The sequence below is a fragment of the Berghia stephanieae genome, chromosome 11 (genome assembly GCF_034508935.2).
Source record: "Berghia stephanieae isolate SIO BIC M18660-M18661 chromosome 11, UCSD_Bste_1.3, whole genome shotgun sequence".
NCBI lineage: Eukaryota > Metazoa > Mollusca > Gastropoda > Nudibranchia > Aeolidiidae > Berghia > Berghia stephanieae.
Genome location: NC_088370.1, coordinates 37432395 through 37454617, shown reverse-complemented (window position 1 = coordinate 37454617; position 22223 = coordinate 37432395). Strand labels below are relative to the sequence as shown.

The following is a 22223-nucleotide window of genomic DNA, read 5'->3' as shown; positions in this document are numbered from 1 at the left end:
TGTGGAATTTTGGCTCCTGTTTCAGAACTTCGTGATCAGTTACATCTGGATTATTTTTCTTTAGTGGCTGTGAAGAGATTGTAATTATACAGATTAATAAGGTACAAAATTAGGATTATTTTCATAATTCATTAATATATGGCAAAACCCTTGTAAATTTCCAGAAGTGGATAAATAAAGTTCATCTTACCTTATCTTGTCTTATCTTCTAACTCGTTTAAACTTGCTGAAAATGAAAGTTAATGCCGGGCTACGTAATTTTAAGGGTTTTGAAATGTTATTTCATTCTTGTGAGGGTAAGTTGTTGATTTTTACAGTTAAGTTAACTTTAACTATTACAATTTTTATCTTCTGAGAATTACATTTTTATAAATCTTCCAAGTGGCAGGTGTGCCTTCATCTCAACATCTCTGCTGACAACTGATCAGATTACACCATTTTGTAAATAAAATGTTTTTGTTTTTTTTGTTTTTTGTTTGTTTGAGGAATTGAATTTATTAATTTAGTAAATCTAATGTGACGGCCATCCTCTATTCATTTTGAATACATTAAAAAGACACTCTAGACTTATGGTCACTTCAAGTTTTGATTTTGTTTTTGTTTTAGTTTTAGTTTTACTAGAGTTGAATAGACTGGTATGAAAAGTGTTTGTTATATCTCTTAGCATTGTGTCAAGAGAATTTTAAGAATAAATGGGGAAAATGTCTTTGATGATCTACTTCTCCCCACTCTCCTCTATAAATAGGTGTAAAAATAATCGGTTTTGGCTTAATATATATTTTTTTTCTTTCTTGATAGACTGATTTTAAAAAATAATATACAGATTTTATGTGGCAGGTCTATTTGGTGTGAAATGCCATTGTTTCCATAAAATAATTCCTGTCTTTTTCCATTTATTTTTAGTCTGACTTCACAGCAGTTAATCAGACTATTCCATATAAAAACCAAACTGCCATCACAGTGTTGGATTACTATCTCTCACATGAATTTACGGACGGGTAAGTAACATCATTGTTTTTTAAAATGCGAGTTATTATAATTTAGCACAATGTTAACTTACTGTGCCCTTAATATTTTACAGGGTGTCCCAAGCCAACAGCAAGACTTGAGAGTAAGTCAATCGAAACATGCCACATGTAGGGAGCTATTAGAATTGTTTTTCCACAAAGCCAATTCAGTTGCTGGCCCGATGCTAATTTTACATTTGAGCACAGTGAAAAAATGTTTTTTTTCCAAGGACTCAACTTTGGCTTGATTCCAATTTTATTGGTGTAGGAGGTTGTATCAAAACCAACAACAAAAAAAAAATTTAACCCAAAAATACAACAAACATTTTTTTGTAACTTTCAACAAGCAAAAAAGACATCAATATCGGTTACTTAGAAAAATTAAGAAAGGATTTAGTTTTAATCATTCTCTGGTGAGTTCAATAATGAAAAGTAATCCAAAAAATTGAGAGCCTAGCACATAAATATAAGTGTAACAATTTCTTCTACGCGGGTCAAAAAATTGTCTCTTACATTTTGATTATCTATGCTATTCAATTAATACTTTTGTTGTCTGCATATCATCTCAAAACAGTATTAGTATTGGTGCCAAAAAAGTTTTTAAATTTGAAAATGACCAGTTATTGGAGATTGTAGTTCTTGTCAAGATTTAGTTTTTAGGGTTGTTTTTGGTTTAAGATGCTACATCTATTATCTTTAGTAAAATATATAAGATTAGTCACAGTATTATAGTTATATTATGATACATTGATGATGGTTTTCCTCAGATCCGCGGAAATCCGCAATTTTGGAGTCCAGAGGAGAATTTCCTCCTTTTAAAAATTAAATTTTCTCGAAACAATGTGTGAGCAATGAGAGGGTTGATTTGTGGTGGAACACACAGGTGCAGTTTCCCACTCTCCAGAAGTTAGCTAGAGTATCAATGATAGTCTATCATCTCAATTGCTCTAAAAGTGGGGTTTAGTGCAGTAGAAATGGGGCTTAAAGGCAATCGTTCAACATTTTCCTCCTTTTTCACTTTTTGTCACCATCAGCACTGATAAAACTTTTTTACAGGAAGTGAAGTGAGTAGAAAAGTGCAGGCAGACAATGGAGAATAAAAACTTTGGCGACCTATTTGAGGTATTGGATCGCATACTTTAATCATGTATTCTTTCATGTGCAGTGTTGCCAGGTGCCTTTGCAAAAATCCCACCAACTTTATGCCAGAAATTTGCCAAAATCCGCCAACTTTATCATACTTCACCTGTGCAACATTTGACCAAAATCTGCCATTTGATTTTAAAACACTTATAACCAACGATACCGTAAACGTTATTTCTTTCATTGTATTTCGTTATTTATAGTTTTTGAATAATTGGTAAATGGTACATCTGCAGCTATGTGGTCTTGTGGTATGACACTTGCTTTCGGATCGGAAGGTCCTGGGTTTGAGCATCGCGCTCGGCACATAGTTGAGTCCTTGGAAAAGGCTCTTTACTCACATTCTCTCACCGTACTCGGGTGTAAAATGAGTACCTGGCCGTTAACAGCGTTGTCTTTGTCCAAAAAATTGTAATATCGCCTAACGGGCGTCATGTCCTGTCCTACATGTTAAATGTTGCTGTTGACCAGGGACCCCTTGTGAAGCGCTTTGAGCACATTTTAGTGGATATTGCGCTATATAAGGCTCAATTATTATTTGATTCCCGCAGGTTTTTTGATTCATGCAAGGGAGTGTCTTCTCCTGCCACTGGTGGTAAAGCCCTGAGCCTTTTGTGTGGAACCACAGCCGATAAATGCACCGTGCAAAGGTGGCTCACCTACATGGGTTCCCCTTCCAATGGATTCGCTCCGTTTAAGATTAACTTTAATATTCAAGATGGGGACGTACCGCCTGGTAAGCTTTGTGCTAAGTTACTCTTCAACTTTGATATGTTATCCGAATGTGAATCTTACTCGGAAGTCGACTCAATTCTGAGTATTTGTATTCAAGGGCGAGGAAAGAGTTGTTGAATGTAGCAGCCATTGTTAGTGTTTAGGCATCTGTAGTGTTTTATTCATCCTGTTAGTTCATAAAGGGGAAACCCGAAACATCCATTCTATCTGGTTTTTCTTATTAAATTGAAGCTTATATTCAATTTCACATTGTGCTTAACTTGAGATTAGGTACATTCATAGTGTTCCCCCATATTGCACACATTTTACTGATCATGCCTGAGGTGGGTGTTAAATTCTGTAATCGTAGTGTAAAGCAATGCTGTCTTTTTTAAAAAGTTGTAAGAAAATAAATTCAATGAGCTGCATGTCTTGTCCTTTGTGATAAATGTGTACCTTTCTATCATAGGGATATGAAACTCGGTGGGGTTCCTGACCTCCCATAGTGGGCAGGGAGGTAATTACTGTGTCTTCTATCCCCCTATACCTATTTTCCAACTTGATTTCTGTCTTTGTCTTGGAATGAGATTACTTGGTTTTGTCCTGGCCGGATACCCTGGCTGAGAGGGAAACAGTCGAATGTATAGTTAATTTTGGGAGATGCTATTGTTTTCCTTGTAAATCATCTCTCTGTTATGCACTGTCTTATTTTTCCTTTTTACATATGTATGATTTGTAAACAATTGAATGTGTTCCTCTTGGCGTAAATCTGTCCTTGTGTCTGGATGAGACATTTAGTGATCTCAAACTAAGTACACTGATAGTGTGCTCTTGGAATCTACTTCTGTTCCCTATCTGAACCATTCCCCTTTGTCTTGCTTGTTCTCGGGTGCTTTAATTGTAACTCTAGAACTTTTCACTATCCCATTTTCTTCCTTTTTACTGGCACTGATATGAACTTAATGTGTTGCAAGTGCCGTAAAACCCTTAAAAACAAACAAACGGGGATATGAAAATAAAATTTTGTTGTGTTCTTTGGGCATGAATTTTCTTCATACGTTGTAATACCAATCAATTTCAGCGGGCAATAGAACCAGAACTCTTCATCCATTGAACGTGACTGCAGTCCCTTGCAACAAAGCTCCCGTTATCGGATCCGATGTCTGCAGTTGTCAGGATTGCAAAGCTGCTTGCACGAACCCACCCATGCCTCCCCCGGCCAAGCCAGACGAGATCTGCAAGGTGTTCCACATCGACTGCTACGTGTTTGCCTTCTCCGTGGTGTTCGCCACGTTTCTCCTCGTCTTTGGTTGTTACTCCATTTGCTACAACATCATCGTGCAAGACTCCCTGCGGATAGAGGCACCAGGACAGGATTCCAGTGGCTGTTTTGGCTGGTTTTCCAAAGGTGAGCACTGCCACCCAGAATAAAATTGGGGTGTTTTACTGAGAAATTATGGTCCAATGCCACCCAGAATAAAATTGGGGTGTTTTACTGAGAAATAATGGTCCAATACTACCCAGAATAAAATTGGGTGTTTTACTGAGAAATTTTGGTCCAATGCCACCAGAATAAAATTGGGTGTTTTACTGATAAATTTTAGTCCAATGCCACCCAGAATAAAATTGGGGTGTTTTACTGAGAAATTTTGGTCCAATGCCACCCAGAATAAAATTGGGTGTTTTACGTAGAAATTTTGGTCCTGAATATATATTTATGAGAAAATCTACAGGAACATAAAAAAAAAATAAAATGTTCATGCTTATTAAATGAAAACAAAATATTTGAGCACACTTGATACTTAAGCCGTTTTTAAAAAATCTAAAAAGTAATAAACAAAACTGAATATAACAGCTTAAAAAAAGAACAAAATACAAAACACGGAACATTTCTGGGTCAAAACCCTTCTTCAGCCAACAACAACAAAAATTAAAGACATAAAAACATAACTAAATTCTAGACAGACGAATGGAGATATTTTTTAGGTCTTCAAGAGGACCATAATGTATTCATTGTTTTTTGTTGTTGGCTGAAGAAGGGTTTTGAGCCCGAAACTTTCCCTGAATCAGGGTGAAAAAGGCAATGATGATGATGAAGATTCATATAGAGCCCTGGCAGTCAAGAATTAAACAAGCCACCAGCTGATTTAGTCTTCTTCTTTTTCTTGCTTTATTTTGGCTACAAAGTCATCTTTGTAACTTAAGATTTATGTTGTTTTTGTTTTTGTTTTTAAAAATTTATTATTTATTTTTATTTTTTTTTTGGTGCTATTGTGTGAGATAATGAATTGTTATATTTTATTCAGGCCAGGCCGCGAATCGGAATGAACGTAAACGGCAATATCTGGAGAGTATTGAAAAGGAGCAGCTGAGTTTCTGCGAGACCCACGGCGCCAAAACAGAAGCATTCTTGGAAAATGCCTTTAGAAAATGGGGGATGGCTTGTGCCTCAAGGCCTTACCTTGTTATTGTGAGTATCACATTTTGCTCTTTCTTTTTAAAAATTAATTTATATTTTAAAAACATTTTGATCCCTCTTGTATCAATCGGGAAAGAAGGGTTGCTGGGTGGGGTTCCTGACCTACCATAGTGGGCAGGGGGGGGTACATACTGTGTCTTCTATCCCCTTATAACTGTTTTCCAACATGCTTTCTGTCTTTGTCTTGGAATGAGATTACTTGGTTTTGTCCTGGCCCTGGCCAGAGTCCTAGCCTGGAGGGAAACAGTCAAATGCATAGTTATTGTTTTGGGAGATGATATTTTTTCCCTTGTAAATCATCTCTCTGTTATGTATTGTTATATTTGTTATTTTCAATGTATAATGTTAGCATTTGACTGTATTCCTCTTTGTTGGATTTTGTGCTTGTGTCCGGATGAGACTTAAAGGTGATCTCAAACTAAGTACATTGATGGTATGCTCTTGGAATCTACATCTAATCCCTATTTGTCCCCAGTTCCCCTATGTCATACTTTTTCTTGGGTGCTTTAATTGTAATTCTAGAACTTTTTATATCCCATTTTCTTCCTTTTTATAGGCGCTGATATAACCTAAATGTGTTGCAAGCACCGTAAAACCCTGAAAAACAAAAACAAAAAACAAAAGAAGGGCTGAGGAGACGTGCTGAAAATGGAAGATAATGCTCAGCAGTTTTCACTAGAGTGTCTGCTTGCTTAGTTTTAGTTTCTCTTCTCTGATGAAATCCATTGTTCATTCAGCAAACTGTTCACAATGTAAAAGAGAGGTGATCACAATATAGAGAATTCTTCTGGACTGGACCACAAGCAAGCCATATGTGGCTATGTAGACACTCGTTTTCAGCAGTGTTGAGTCCTTAGAAAAAAAAGGCTCTCTACTCATCACATTCTCTCACAGTACCCTAATGTAAAATGAGTACCTGGTTGTTAACAGCTTTGTCTCTAATTAAAATTGTATTATCCCCTAACAGGTGTCATGTCTTTGCCATAGACATCATCAAAAGTCTACATTTCATATTTTCTTTAACATTCTCATTCATCTTTTGTAATATCATCGCCATAAGCATCATCAAAAGTCTACATTTCATATTTTCTTTAACATTCTCATTCATCTTTTGTTGTAATATCATCGCCATAAGCACTATCAGAAGTCGACAATGCATATAATATATTTAAAGACTCTCGACGTTTGCCCATGGCCATATTTTCACCCAGGTCATCGTGTTGGTCGTTTGTGCCATCCTGATAGCCGGCATCGCCCTGTTCCAAGTGACCACCGATCCAGTCAAGCTGTGGTCAGCCCCAACCAGCACGGCCAGGAACCAGAAGGACTACTTTGACACACATTTTGGGTAAGGATGGATGAAGGCAATTGTTTATCCTGACCTCCCATAGTGGGCAGGGAGGTACATACTGTGTCTTCTATCCCCTTATATCTGTTTTCCAACATGCTTTCTGTCTTTGTCTCGGAATGAGATTACTTGGGTTTTGTCCTGGCACTGGCCGGAATCCTAGCTGGAAGGGAAACAGTCAAATGCATAGTTATTGTTTTGGGAGAAGATATTTTTTTCCTTGTAAATCATCTCTCTATTATGTATTATTATTTTTATTTTGAATGTATAATGTAAGCATTTGAGTGTGTTCCTCTTTGTTGGATTGTGTGCTTGTGTCCGGATGAGACTTATAGGTGATCTCAAACTAAGTACATTGGTGGTATGCTCTTGGAATCTACATCTGATCCCTATTTGATCTCAGTTTCCCTTTGTCTTACTTTTTCTTGGGTGTTTAATTGTAATTCTAGAACTTTTTACTATCCCATTTTCTTCCTTTTTACTGGTGCTGATATGACCTTAATGTGTTGCAAGCGCCGTAAAACCTGTAAAAACAAAAAACAAACAACAAATGTTTGACAGACAGGATTTGACTGTATTCCAACCTAACATTAGAATGCCTTGCTTATTGCTTGGATGCCTACAGGCATTTTTTTGTTTTGTTTTGGTTTGGTTTGGGGTTGGGTTTTTTTTTGGTTTTAATAAGGATCTTTAAAAAATATTCTGTCAGGACTTTAACTCTTTCAGCGCTGAGTCTGTATTCGCATTTCACTCACAAAATGGCTGACACCTGATTGAGGCAGCATGAGAATGACAAGTTAAGACAAAGCGACATTCAAATTCTCCGCAAAAATCTCAATTAAAATATTCCCCCCCCCCCCCCTTAGAGTCAATTGAATGTTCGGATGAAAGAAATGATACCATTGGTTCAATTTATAGTAACTTTTGTAGAAAGTAGGATTTGATTACACTAGAACCGATTCTGCTCTGGCTGCACAGTGCTTGTTTTTATCCCCAGTTCTAGTTCTTATAAATTAGTCAGTATTGAATGTGTGTGAGATTTCTAGAGAGGTAGGCCAGTTTGGTTTTTGTGGACAAGTTCAGGGACATCTTGCTTTTTCAATATATGAAGCTCTAAAAGTTTTTGTTGCCAGGCGAGAGAAAGGCACTTTTTTACAGCCAGTCTCCTTGCCTAAATTTTTTATTGGAGGCTTTTAAAAAAAATAATACAGCCAAACTCTACATCGGGGAAAAACGGGAAGGGGGGGGGGGGGGGGTTGGCTAAGTGATATGGTCTTTTCTTCATACCTAGGAGGTACCCAGTTCAATGCCCTACCCTGCTGTGTGGCTTTAAGCAAGGCACTGCATTTTGATTACATAGTAATGCTATCTTGTGGTTTAGTCCTTGGATGTTATTCCAGCTTTCTTTTGGAAAAGACCAGAAAGAAAAATGTTCCTTTGGCGATTGATAATTGGAATTTATTTCATCATTTATTCGTTTGTTTATTCATTTATTTTTTATTTTTAAAAAAGTTTATTTACTCATTTGTTTTTCTTTATCCAATTTATCATAGCATTATCTTCTTTTGCACTTTAGCTGAAGTGACCCGTATGTGTCACTAATGCTATGGAACTCGTTTTAACTAACAATATAAGCTGATAAACCATATCTGCAACTTTTTACACGAATAAACTGATAATAAGATATCATCTCCCGAAATTCTTTACCAGACAAAACATATGTCATCTCTTGAAATTATAACTATACAATGGAGCAGCGTGGCTCAGTGGTACGGTTTTTGCTTCGTACCTGAAAGGTACTGAGTTCGATCATCCACCGCTGCGCTGTGGGGCCTTGAGCAAGTCACCTTGCTCTAGCTCATTTTGCGGTGCTGCACTGAGGCTGATGCCTAGGTTAATCCAGTCTTCCCTTGGAATAGACCCTGGAGACAAATTTCCCCTATGGGATGAATAAAAGGAATCTATCCATTTTATCTTTTATTTATTATAAAACTAGATCAATAACCTTATTACTGGGTGGGGATCCTGACCTCCCATAGCGGGCAGGGAGGTACATACTGTGTCTTCTATCCCCTTATATCTTATCCAACAAGCTTTCTATCTTTGTCTTGGAACGAGATTACTTGTTTTTTTCCGGGCCCTTGTCGGAGTCCTGGCTGAGAGGGAAACAGTCAAATGCATAGTTATTGTTTTGGGAGATTATATTTTTTTCCTTGTAAATCATCTCTCTGTTATGCATTGTAGTATGTTTAGTTTTCATATTATATTATATGATTGGTAAACATTTGAGTGTATTCCTCTTAGTTGGGGCCTGTGCTTGTGTCTGGATGAGACTTTTAGGTGATCTCAAACTAAGTACTATGACGGTGTGCTCTTGGAATCTACATCTGTTCCCTATTTGAACCAGTTCCTCTTTGTCTTACATTTTCTTTTGTGCTTTAATTGTAATTCTAGAACTTTTTACTATCCCATTTTCTCCCTTTTTACTGGCACTGATATGGCCTTAATGTGTTACAAGCGCCGTAAAACCCTTAAAAACAAACAAACAAACAAACAATAACCTTATTACCCAGGATGGTGTTGAAGCAGGAAATCGACCTGAGCTTCAGTGAAATACCATTGCTGCTACTGCTCTCTTTGAAAAGGAAAACAAAACGGTTTTCCTGGGCGGGGTTTCCGACCTCCTATAATAATAATAATAATAATAATAATAATAATGATAATGATAATAATAATAATAATAATAATAATGATAATGATAATAATAATAATAAATAATGATAATGATAATAATAATAATAATAATAATACTTTATTGCATCCCAAAAAGGAAATTTTTTTGTACAGACGTGTTATAATTTACACAATAAGATAAAAATACAATGGAAATAGGATGTATATATAAAAAAGGAAAAGTGGGCAGGTGCATGTTTTCTATGTGCCCCTATATCTGTTTTCCAATTGCTGTAGGTCTCTGTGTTGAAATGAGATTACTCGGTTTTGTCCTTTCCCTTGCTTGTCAGACTCCATGGCTTACAAGGGAAACAGTCAAATATAAAGTGTTAGTTTTGGGAGATGATATTAACTTTCTTGTCCTGTACATCAAATTTGTCCTTTAGTGTTTCATTCATCACGTTTTGTTGATAAAGGGAAAACCTGAAACGTCCACAGTATTTGTCTTCGTTTGCTAAATTGAAGTTTACATTTCAATACTTATCATTATTTTTTCCTTCAAGCTTCAAGCAGCAACATTTTCATTTGTGTCAGGATGAGACTTTTAGGTGATCTGAGACTGAAGTACACTGATAGTGTACAAACAATACTGGTTTCTCTCTACCCTTGTATTTATAACAAGAAGTGCAATGGGTGATGAAAGAATTTTGCCTTGTCCCTGAAGTGTTAGCTTTTTGGTGACGGAAGCCTTGACCAATGTCAGGCGTGATAATTTTTATCAGACATTGTGAGGTAATTGATATCAATTTGTTTTTATCTCAGGCTACTCTTATCATATCTTTCTAGTTATTACGACGTCAACTGGAGTGGATAATATTTTGTCTAAGATAATGTAAAAATATCTTTCTACTTGTTGCGTTGTCTATCCATCTTCCATTTATTTATTAATTATTTTTTTTACAGGGAGCAGCGTGGCTCACTGTATGGTCTTTGCTTCGTACCCAAAAGGTACCGAGTCTCTGCGCTGTGTGGCCTTGAGCAGGTCACCTCGCCCCAGCTCACTTTGCAGTGCTGCACTGCAGCTGACGCCTGGGTTATTCCAGTCTTCCCTCGGAATAGACCCTAGAGACAAATTTCCCCAATGGGATGAATGAAGGGGATTTTATCTATTTTATCCACCCTTGGTAAAAACAGTATTTTATCAACTTGTCACTTTTATGATTCTTGACCGTACCTGGGTTTGAACTCAGTCCCTTTACATGTGAAGCGAGTGCTCTCCCAACTGAGCAATTGGGATCCCCCTCTTCCCCCTCCCCCTCCCCCCTCCCCCCCCCCCCTCCCCCTCCCCCTCTCCCCCTCCCCCTCCCCTTCCGAACATACTTATCAGGCTGTGAATGGCAAATTTTCAGAGAAGGCGATATATTCCAATTGATGATATCCTTTTATTTCATTTTATTTTTTATTTTCCAACAGGCCTTTTTACAGAACTGAGATGGTTATCATCACTCGCCCTCAAGACCACGGAGTCATCAAACACGGACAAGTGACCTATTCCAATCTTTTCAACAAAACATTTCTACATCAGGTATTTTATTCTTAACCTTTTATTTTTTTTTTTTCCATACAATTAGTCTCGTCTGAGATCTATGATAATGAAAAAGATAACAATTTTATAGCAAGAGATTTTTTTTTGTAAGATTGAGCTTTTCCTGAATTCAACACATTTTCAGTGTCAAAGATAGTTAAGTTTCTATTTCTAGCCTTATTTTCAAAGTATTTGGTTAATTTTCACATAACTGGTTTATGTATATACAGAGATGCCAAATCTCTGATTTTTCAGGCTTTTCCCGGTTTCTTTCACCAGTTCATTCCAGTTTTTCCTGCCTCCAAGAAGAGAAGGGCACTGACATAGGGTCCTTCTTTTCAAGACAGAACTAATAGTATTAGACTGGGTGGGGATCCTGGCCTCCCATAGTGGGCAGGGAGGCACTTACTGTGTCTTCTATCCCCCTTTATCTGTTTTCCAATTTGCTTTCTGTCTTTGTCTCGGAATGAGATTACTTGGTTTTTTCCTAGCCCTGGCCTGAGTCCTAGCTGGGAGGGAAACAGTCAAATGCATAGTTATTGTTTTGGGAGATGATATTTTTTTCCTTGTAAATCATCTCTCTGTTATGTATTATTATGTTTGTTATTTTAATTGTATACTGTAAGCATTTGAGTGTACTCCTCTTTGTTGGATTTTGTGCTTGTGTCCGGATGAGACTTATAGGTGATCTCAAACTAAGTACATTGATGGTTTGCTCTTGGAATCTGCATCTGATCCCTATTTGTTCCCAGTTCCCCTTTGTCTTCCTTTCTCTTGGGTGCTTTAATTGTAATTCTAGAACTTTTTACTATTCCATTTTCTTCCTTTTTACTGGTGCTGATATAACCTAAATGTGTTGCAAGCGCCATAAAACCCTTAAAAAAAAAAAAAAAAAAAAAAAAAAAAAAATAGTATTAGAATTGATGCCGGAAATGCCCCATTCGCTTGCAAAGGAAAGGGGAAGTGTTAGAGGGATTTTTTGGTTTGCTCATTAAAATTTTTTTTTACAAGGTTCATTTTTGATGGGATGAGATGCTGCGTTCAATTTCAGTTGTTTAAAAAAGATTTTTTTTTTCTTTTTCAAAAATCATTTGTCTTCCTGGGTGGGGCTCCCGACTTCCCATAGTGGGCAGGGAGGTACTTGCTGTGACTTCTATATTCCCCTATATCTGTTTTCCAATTTGCTTTCTGTCTTTGTCTTGGAATGAGATTACTTAGTTTTGTCCTGACCCTGGCCGGAGTCCTTGGCTGGGAGGGAAACAGTCGAATGTATAGTTTCAGTTTTGGGAGATGATTTTTTTTTTCCTTGTAAATCATCTCTCTGTTATGCAGTGTTGTTCTTAAAAAAATGTTCATATGATTTGTAAATATTTGAGTCTATTCCTCTTAGTGCGATCTTGTGCTGGTTTACTGATAGTGTGCTCTTGGAATCTATATCTGTTCCCTATTTGAACCATTCACCTTTGTCTTACTTTTCCCTCCTGTCCTTTTAATTGTACATCTAGAATGTTTTTACTATCCAATTTTCTTCCTTTTTACTGGCGCTGATACGACCTAAATGTGTTGCAAGCGCCGTAAAAACCCTTAAAAACATACAACATTATTTGTCTTCCCTGTGTATATATTATATTATATATATTTATATTATATATATTTATATTATAAAATCTTCACTTTAACAGTCAGATGGAGTTTCTAGCAAGTTTTTCTCCTTTTTTTTTTCTTCTTTCTTTTAGATTTTGGATCTTCAGACACAGATAGAAAATCTATCAGCGACGCATGACGACTCTACCGTGGGTTTGAAGGACATCTGCTTTGCCCCGCTGCAGCCCGACAATGATAACTGCACCATTCAGAGTATTCTCAACTTTTTCCAGAACGATCCTGCCAAACTGGACAAGAGCACTTTCTCGGGCTTCAATTATCTAGATCACATGTCGTATTGTTTTGAGTAAGTTTGTTTCCAACCTGGGTGGGGATCCTGACTTCCCATAGTGGGCAGGGAGGTGCTTACTGTGTCTTCTATCCCTCTATGGCTGTTTTCCAATTTTGCTTCTGTCTTTGTCTTGGAATTAGACTCCTTGATTTTTTCCTGGCCCTTGGCTGGGAGGGAAACATTCAAATGTGTCGTTATTGTTTTGGGAGATGATATTTTTTTTCCTTGTAAATCATCTCTCTGTTATGTATTATTATATTTGTCATTTTGAATTTGTAATGTAAGCATTTGAGTTTATTCCTCTCTGTGGGATCGTGTCTGGATGAGACTTTTAGTTGATCTCAAACTACATACATTGATAGTATGCTCTTGGAATCTGCACATATTTCCTATTTGTACCATTCCCTTTTGTCTTACCTTTTCTTGGGTGCTTTAATATTAATTCTAGAACTTTTTTACTTTCCCATTTTCTTCCTTTTTACTGGCTCTGATTTGACCTAAACATGTCACAAGCTCCGTAAAAACCCTATTAATATTATTATTATTATTTATTATTATTATTATTATTATTATTATTATTATTATTATTATTATTATTATTATATTAATATTATTATTATTATTATTATTTTTATTATTATTATTATTATTATTATTATTATTATATTATTATTATTATTATTATTATTATTATTATTATTATTATTATTATTTTGTGTTGTTGTTGTTGTTGTTTTGTTGTTATTATTAATATTATTTTTATTATTATTATTATTATTATTATTATTTATTATTATTTATTATTATTATTTATTATTATATTATTATTTTATTATTATTATTATTATTTTATTATTATTATTATTATTATTATTATTATTATTATTATTATTTATTATCATAATAAATATTGTTATTATTAATATTTTATTATTATTAATATTATTATGATATTATTAATTATTATTATATTATTATTATTATTATTATTATTATATTATTATTTATTATTATTATTATTATTATTATTAATATTGTTATTCATATTATTATTATTATTATTATTATTTTTTTTTTTGCAACTTGCAGTAGCCCCACCTCACCCCAGAGTGATACTGATGGCCTGTTCATGCCATGCCTTGGGACGTATGGAGGGCCGGTCTTCCCCTGGGTGGCCCTTGGAGGCTTTAAAGGTAGGTAAATCATCTGTCATAAAACGTTGATGGGGGACGACTCAATGAATCTTGTGAGTACTAAGTCATCATCATCAAATCTGACTTGGAAAAAATTTTTTTTTTAAATGAAAGAAGTTTATCATTATATCTTAAATCAACGGTTAAAAACAGCGAACATTTAGAATTGCAAACTCCCATTTTCTTTCAAGATTATCGAGTTTATCACCATTATCATCATTATTTTCATCATCGTCGTCATCATCATCATTATCATTTTCATCATCATTATCATTTTCATCATCATCATCATTATCCAGAGCTGCCAACCTACCGCAAAAAATGCGGAATTGTACGCATTTTCAGCGATTGTACGCTTGTACACATTTCCCCCAAGATTGTACCCATTTTCATTATACAGAGTCACTTCAGTTTTCTTTAGTTTTAATAGCCTGGATGCTCGTATCGCTGTTATCTTAAGTTTGCTGGATCGTATTTTTGACCAATTATGATCTTTATGCTGGGAGGTCGAATTCTGAAAAGATTCGATTATAGTCTTGGGAACATCACTGTTGCTGCAATTGAGCTTGTGCGGTGTGACTTTATGTAAGTATACCTTCCTCTTACTTTCACAATGGTTAGTTTCCGTCGATTTCAGGATTGTACCCATTTTTATAAAATCTCCCCCATTTTGAGGTCCCATTGTACACATTCTCATCAGATGGGGTTGGCAGCTCTGATTATCATTTTCATCATCATCATCATCATCATCATCATCATCATCAATCATCCATTTTATCCATATTGGCAGGTAAAGATTATGCAAGCAGCAAGGCCCTGGTGTTGACTTTCCTTGTCAATAATCACGTGGAGGATTCAAAGACAGGAAAAGCCAAAGCCTGGGAGAAAGAGTACATTTCATTCATGAAGAAATATCAGGCAGATCACCCAGAAATGACCATCTCCTTTTCCAGCGAGGTCAATACATTTTTGTTTTTTTTTTCAATATATGTTAGTCAATCTTTACTCTTTCTAGAAATGAGTAAGCATGGCTATCTAAGAAATCTTAGGTTTAAAAATTGTTGACAAGTTGAGAGTCTGGGTGGGGTTCCTGACCTCCCATACTGTGTTCTCTATCCATCCCCTTATATCTTTTCAATTAGCTTTCTGTCTTTGTCTTGGAATGACATTACTTGGTTTTGCCCTGGCCCTGGCTGAGAGGGAAATAGTCAAATGTCTAATGTTAGTTTTGAGAGATGATATTTTTTTCTCCCTGTAAATCATCTCTCTGTTGTTTATTGTTTTATATGTGTTGTTTTGAATGTATTATGTAAGCATTTGAGTGTGCTCCCCTTAGTGGGATTCTGTGTTTGTGTCTAGATGAGACTTTTAGGTGATCTCAAACTAAGTACTTTGACAGTGTGCTCTTGGAATCTACATCTGATTCCTATTTGAACCATCTCCCCTTTGTCGTATCTTTTCTTGGGTGCTTTAATTGTAATTCTAGAACTTTTTACTATCCCATTTTCTTTCTTTTTACTGGCACCGATATGACCTTGATGTGTTGCAAACGTTGTAAAACCCGTAAAAAACAAATCAAAAGGTCTGCATAATATCGCTTTCGGATATTTGGTCTCTTTATTTTCAACCCATTTTTAATAATAATAATAATAATAATAATAATAATAGATCTTTATTGTCCATAAATATGGCAATTTGTCATTTAGTTGCATTTGTTATAACGTTAAATGATAACTATAACATTGAACAGATATTTCACTCCTACTTATTTTCTCTCTCTCTCTCTCATTCACTCTCTCTCTCAATTTTTCGTTGTGACTTTTTTCCTGCAGCGCTCCATTCAAGATGAACTGGATCGAGAGTCCAAGGGAGATATCCTGACCATTCTCATCAGCTACTTGACCATGTTTGTGTACATCACTATCACTCTGGGCCAGTACGGTGACATGAGACGATTCTTGGTGAGTTGGCAACTCATTTTGTATTGCACACCTATCATTTTTGTGGTACACACTTAGATTTGTTAGACCTGTAAATTCTCAGTCAATTAATTGAAATCAGTCAATTTGTCAAATTCAAATATTTAAAAAAGGACAGAAAGAAATAAAAAAAGAAAGAATTCACAAATCGTAGTCGAATGACCGTAAAATAATTAGGAGTGTTCCACAGCGCTACGCATAGCTCATGGGGACCGTTTATATTAACGATGTATATATTGCCAAGACAAAGCGACGCTTTTTATAATAGGCGTGTCTGAACACTTCCCTGGGTATTTTCACACATCCTTCGTTAAATTATTTTTTCACTTTCCAAACCGTCGTGATACCAACTGTAGCCAATTTTAACTGAGCCACCGAGCGATAAATTTCACTGTTTCATCTAAGCCAAAATTGACCACATTTACCTGGGGAGTCTCAAAACTATGATAAAGTAAATTGCGAATGCCGCAAGTCCGTTATGTAGACATCTTCAAATCGAAAGTTAGGATAGATTACTACAAGCACATTTCGATTGCCTCACGTTGTAAACAAACTGGTTGACCGTTTCTTCACTGATTGAGTACCTGATTATAAGGAACAATAGTAAGTAGCCTAATTAATTCCCGTGCAAATCAGGACGTTTTCTGGCATTGTTTTGCTCAAGCCCAAGCGAGCTTGCTGTTTTGTGGCGATTTACCTTCATTTCGATTCTTTGAATTTTTCCGCTACGCCTGCCGAAGTTTCTTCTTGGTAATTCACTTCTACTTAATAATTCAGTGTATTGGCCTGAAGTCATATTTATTTAAGTTTTTTTTTTCTCTGTCATTTACTGATTGAAAATCAAGTTTGCTCATTGCTACATTATTCTAATGTTCTCACAATGGCTGAGCTGTTCGTGGATCGCAATTCAGACTTGTCGAGCATCGATAAAGATGTGAGTCCCGTGAGGAATTAATTCAATTGGTCATGGCTAGAAGTTAAAGATGATAATGGTGATTATTTTTCTATGTCAAAAAAATTCCAGAGGCAGGAATATGACTTTGATGAAGTCATCTTTACCTATATGAATGACATGCTTATTTAGCATTCCTTCTACATCAAATTATGGCAGTCATACTTCCAGTAAGAAATAACACCCACTATTTTGATATATTGTATTTATCACTCTCCTCTCCAATGATGCCCTTATTTTTAAAAAAATAATTGAATCTTCAGTTTGTCGAAGAGTTTCAGTCAATTTTTATAGAGCTCATTTACAGGTCTAATTTGTGTTACACATCTATTTTTTTGTGTTACACACTTAGATTTGTGTTACACTCCTATTTTTGTGTTACACGCTTAGATTTGTGTTACACTCCTATTTTTGTGTTACACACTTAGATTTGTGTTACACATCTATTTTTTTGTGTTACACACTTAGATTTGTGTTACACTCCTATTTTTGTGTTACACACTTAGATTTGTGTTACACTCCTATTTTTGTGTTACACACTTAGATTTGTGTTACACTCCTATTTTTGTGTTACATGCCTATTTTTTGTGTTACACACCTATTTGTGATAGCTACATCCATGAAGGAAAGATTCAGAGTTATGCTTAATAAAGAATCAATTAATTCTCCATATAATTATGACGTAATTTAAATACACAGTCTGGCTATTCAAAGGTCAGTTGAACTAAATAACTTTTCACTTGATTTGATTTGATATGAAGAAAGTTTGTCCTCTTTAGCCTTAAACAAAAATGAATATAACAATTTTAAAAAGGAACAAAATACCAAACACAGAACGTTTCAGGCTCTAAACCCTTCTTCGGCCTACAACAAAAAAACAATAAAAGACATGAATTCGTTACTTAATTTCAGATAGACGACAGAGATAATTTGTAGATAATTCGTAATGTATTTATGTATTTATTGTTTTTTTGTTTGTTTTTTTTTTTGTTGTTGTTGGCTGCAGAAGGGTTTTGAGCCCGAAACATTCCGTGTTTGGTATTTTTGGTTTTTTTTTTAAGCTGTTATATATATACTCATTTTTGTTGATTACTGTTTACAGTCCACAGCTTCTAGCAGCCTAGTACCTCTTTATCCATCATAGCTCACAGACCTAGACTTAACTCATGGTTTTATAGGCTTTTAAAAAAACCCAAATATTTGCACATTGCCAAGAATGGCCAAAGTAGATTTTTATTCTCTTGACGCTGTGTGACAAAATGATTTTTTTTCTTTCTTTTTAAAAAAAATTACGACAAGACTGATTTTTAGCCTGAATTTTAAAAAGTCGCACATTCTTGGAATACTCTTCAACAGTCGTAACGTCACTTCCTTCCTAATGACGCATGGTAACTTAGTAATGCTGGCTCTAAACTATCGGAACAATGGCGGACGCCATATGAAATATTTCTCCAGCGAGCATAAAAGCATATCCAGAGAAAAAAAAAAACCACATAAATTTGATCATGTTTTCACTTTTACACATTCTGATCACAAGACATATGAAAAGTTCTAGCCAGCATGAAGAATAAAGAGTAATGATTTTCTTTGTTTAGAACCAAGATGGCCACCGTTGCCAGGCGGCGTGACATCAGACTATTGAATCGTATTGGAACTGAACAGTTTGTGGCCCAAGCCATCAATCAGGGTTGTCAGTATATTTACTGAATTCCGGACATTAAAAATTTGTATAGTTTTCGATCACCTGGCACATGCAAGAGCTGGGTGGGGATCCTGACCTCCATAGTGGGCAGTGAGGTACATGCTGTGTCTTCTATCCCCCCATACCCGTTTTCCAATTGTTTCCTGTCAATGTCTTGGAATGAGATTACTTAGTTCTGTCCTGATCCTTGCCGGAGTTCCTTGGCTGGAAGGGAAACAGTTGAATGTATAGTTACAGTTTTGGGAGATGATATTTTTTTCCTTGTAAATCATCTCTCTGTTATGCATTTTATTATGTTTAGTTTACATATTATATTAAATGATTGGTAAACATTTGAGTGTATCCCTCTTAGTGGGGAGCTGTGCTTGTGTCTGGATGAGACTTTTAGGTGATCTCAAACTGAGTACTTTGATAGTTTGCTCTTGGAATCTACCTCTGTTCCCTATTTGAACCAATTCCCCTTTGTCTCACCTTTTCTTTTGTGCTTTACTTGTAATTCTAGAACTTTTTATTATCCCATTTTCTTTTTACTGGCGCTGATATGACCTTAATGTGTTGCAAGCGCGGTAAAAACCCTTAAAAACAAACAAAAACATGCAAGAGAAGGAAGCTTTTATTACTAGTCTCACACATGAAGACATTGGTACTATAGACTTTATAACTCGTAACCTCCATCCATTTAACACCAAAAATGTAATTTCTTTTAATTGGAGTCCAGTGTTTTGACAGGGGTCAGTCCTTGTTTTGAGTAAAAGTTCATTGAATTTTGCCCCCTGAATCTGCAACCCTGCTCAATAGATAGTGTGCGCTTTGCTAAGAAGCTCACAACATTGCCATCCGGAGGTATAATGTACCAACACACAAAACTCTGTGTAACCTTAGACATTTATAGTCTGATTAATACAGTTTAGAGAGAATCACTCATAAATGTGGATGGCACAAAAACAATTACAATGACCCGAGTGATGTCAACTTCATTCTATCTATATGTTAACAGTTTTTAAATTATTTTCTTTTTGTCACAGATCGATGCTAAAGTGAGTCTGGGCCTAAGTGGTGTCCTGATCGTGTTACTGTCTGTGGGTGCTTCTCTCGGATTCTACAGTTATTGCGGATTACCCTCAACGCTCATCATCATCGAGGTCGTTCCATTCTTGGTACTCGCTGTGGGTGTGGATAACATCTTTATCATCGTACAGACGTACCAGGTCAGTCTTGAGAAGGCGGGTGTGTGTGTGTCACTCGTTGATGGTGTGGCTTTGGGATTCAGTGGTATGTCACCACTTGGGCTTTTGACCTACAAGTCTAGGGATGGTCAGGCTGTGACGTGCAGAGTCGTCTTAACTCATTTTCTCACCGTATCCAGGTTTAAACTAAGTACCTGGCTAATAGTTTCAGCATTGTTAAAAAAAATAATAATTTGAAAGTGCACTACTTGTGTTTTTTTTTTTATCATACTTCATGTATAGTATTGCTGTTGGCATGGTTGGTTTTTATCAATGACTATTTAAGATGATAATGTTTTCTTTATATGATCCATAAAAATGTTTTTTAACCGCAGTGAGTAACCAATTTTAATGTGTGATGTCTCAAATGAAAATCACAGATAATCAGAAGACGAATGTTGGAGGATGAAATCTTTAACCTTTGTATTTGGAGTTTTGGATTTCTTTTTTTCTCCCTAAGTCTTGATTATTAAAAACAAAAAACAAAAAAAGAAGAAAAAAAAGATTCGACAATGTAAATTTGAGATTTTATATAGCACAATATCCACTAGTCATGCTCAAAGTACTTTAGAAGGGGCCCCAAGCTAACAGTGACACTTCAAATGTAGGACTGACACAATTTTGGGGGACAGAAATAAAGCTGTAAATGACTAGGTACTATTATTACAGCAGAGAGTTGTGGGAAAATAGGACTTGAATTTTGTTGCCAAGTATTGGACTTGAACCAGAGACTTACAGGTCGAGTGTCTTACCACTGAACCTCAATGCCGAATTTATCAATTTTTTTTTTTTGACATTTGCATGAAATTATTATTATTCTCCTCCTCCTCCTCCTCCTCCTCCTCCTCCTCCTCCTTCTTGCTCCTTCAGATTTTATTTCGAGGGGTGCCTGCGCAAAAGCCGTAACGAGGATTTCGTTGATTTTTCAGGAAAGCAAATCAAAACTTTACGGATGGAATTTAAATAGTTAACCAAAGACTATCGTGATGATTTTTATACCAATACAACCGTCATTATATAGTCTGCTTGATTGTCAGGACCCTAGTTACTTTTAGATTGTCATTTTTAATAAAACAACGCATTTTACGTAGCTATTTTCATTACGGCTTTTGTGCAGGAACATTTTTTGAAAAATGTCACTGTATCGCTCTGCCCCTTTACCGTATATCATGTTACTTGCATAGTGCATGCCGCCTATCCCGTTCTCATGTGGAGGTTTGGCAGCCCAAAAGCCGTAACCGTGAATAAGACAGAGCTGTCAAGAGAAATTACCCTGAACACATTCTGCTCAAAAGCTGTAACTAGTGATACGGTGCAATAAAAACCACAACTAAGCGTAATTCTGGCCTGCCATAACACAGTAACTTGCGATACGGTGTTTGGGCAGGAGTGAATGACTGATGTACTTTGTTTAAAGACTACGAAATGACACCGTAACACTGAGAAAATAAATAAAATAACAGAGCTCTAAACACATTTTTGACTTTAAAAATTATAGTAAACATTCATTCTGATGCAAATAATCGTAATTCGTCCAAAGAGGGAATCAACAACTCCACCTCTCTCTCTCCTCTCCTCTCTCTCTCTCTCTCTCTCTCTCCTCTCTCTCTCTCTCTCTCTCTCTCTCTCTCTCTCTCTCTCTCTCTTTCTCCTCTTCCACAAACAATCTCTCTTTCTCCTCTCTCACACTCTCTCTCTCTCTCTCTCTCTCTCTCTCTCTCTCTCTCTCTCTCTCCTCTCACTGACTCTCTCTTTCTCTTCTCTCATTAACTCTCTCTCTCCCTCTTTCTTCTCTCTCACTGACTCTCTCTCTCTCTCTCTCTTTTTCTTTCTTTCTTCTCTCTCACGAACTCTCTCTCTCTCTCTCTCTCTCTCTCTCTCTCTCTCTCTCCTTATCACAAAATCTCTCTCTCTTTCTCTTCTCTCACTAACTCCCTCTCTCTGTCTCCTCCCCCACTCTCTCCCTCTCATTCTCGTCTCCCCCCTCTCTCTCTCTCCTCTCTCTCTCTCTCTCTCTCTCTCTCTCTCTCTCTCTCTCTCTCTCTCTCTCTCTCTCTCTCTCTCTTTCTCTCTCTGAAAAATGGCAAAACTGTTGGCATTGATGAGTTATACCCCGACATGATTACTAACTTTGGACCAGAAACAATAAACTGGCTGGCAAATACTATGACAGACATCATGGACAAAGACACATACCCACAAATTCGGAAACATGCCAAAGTAATAGCCATATTAAATCCAAACAAACCAATGACTGAACCATCCAGAAACCTCAGAAAACTGATG

The 22223-nt window shown here is 36.1% G+C and overlaps 1 protein-coding gene across 1 annotated transcript in view; it reads left to right on the top strand.

Moving 5' to 3' along the window:
* The window catches only part of LOC144956842 (NPC intracellular cholesterol transporter 1-like), a 53973-nt gene that overhangs the window by 10485 nt on the left and 21265 nt on the right, over nt 1-22223 (top strand). Inside the window, exons 4-14 of the mRNA XM_078887604.1 lie at nt 904-998; nt 2702-2886; nt 3946-4272; nt 5171-5334; nt 6555-6691; nt 10838-10949; nt 12686-12900; nt 13975-14078; nt 14869-15035; nt 15911-16039; nt 19737-19919. Coding sequence (XP_078743730.1) covers nt 904-998; nt 2702-2886; nt 3946-4272; nt 5171-5334; nt 6555-6691; nt 10838-10949; nt 12686-12900; nt 13975-14078; nt 14869-15035; nt 15911-16039; nt 19737-19919 — 1818 coding nt within the window. The remainder of the gene's footprint in view (nt 1-903; nt 999-2701; nt 2887-3945; nt 4273-5170; nt 5335-6554; nt 6692-10837; nt 10950-12685; nt 12901-13974; nt 14079-14868; nt 15036-15910; nt 16040-19736; nt 19920-22223) is intronic.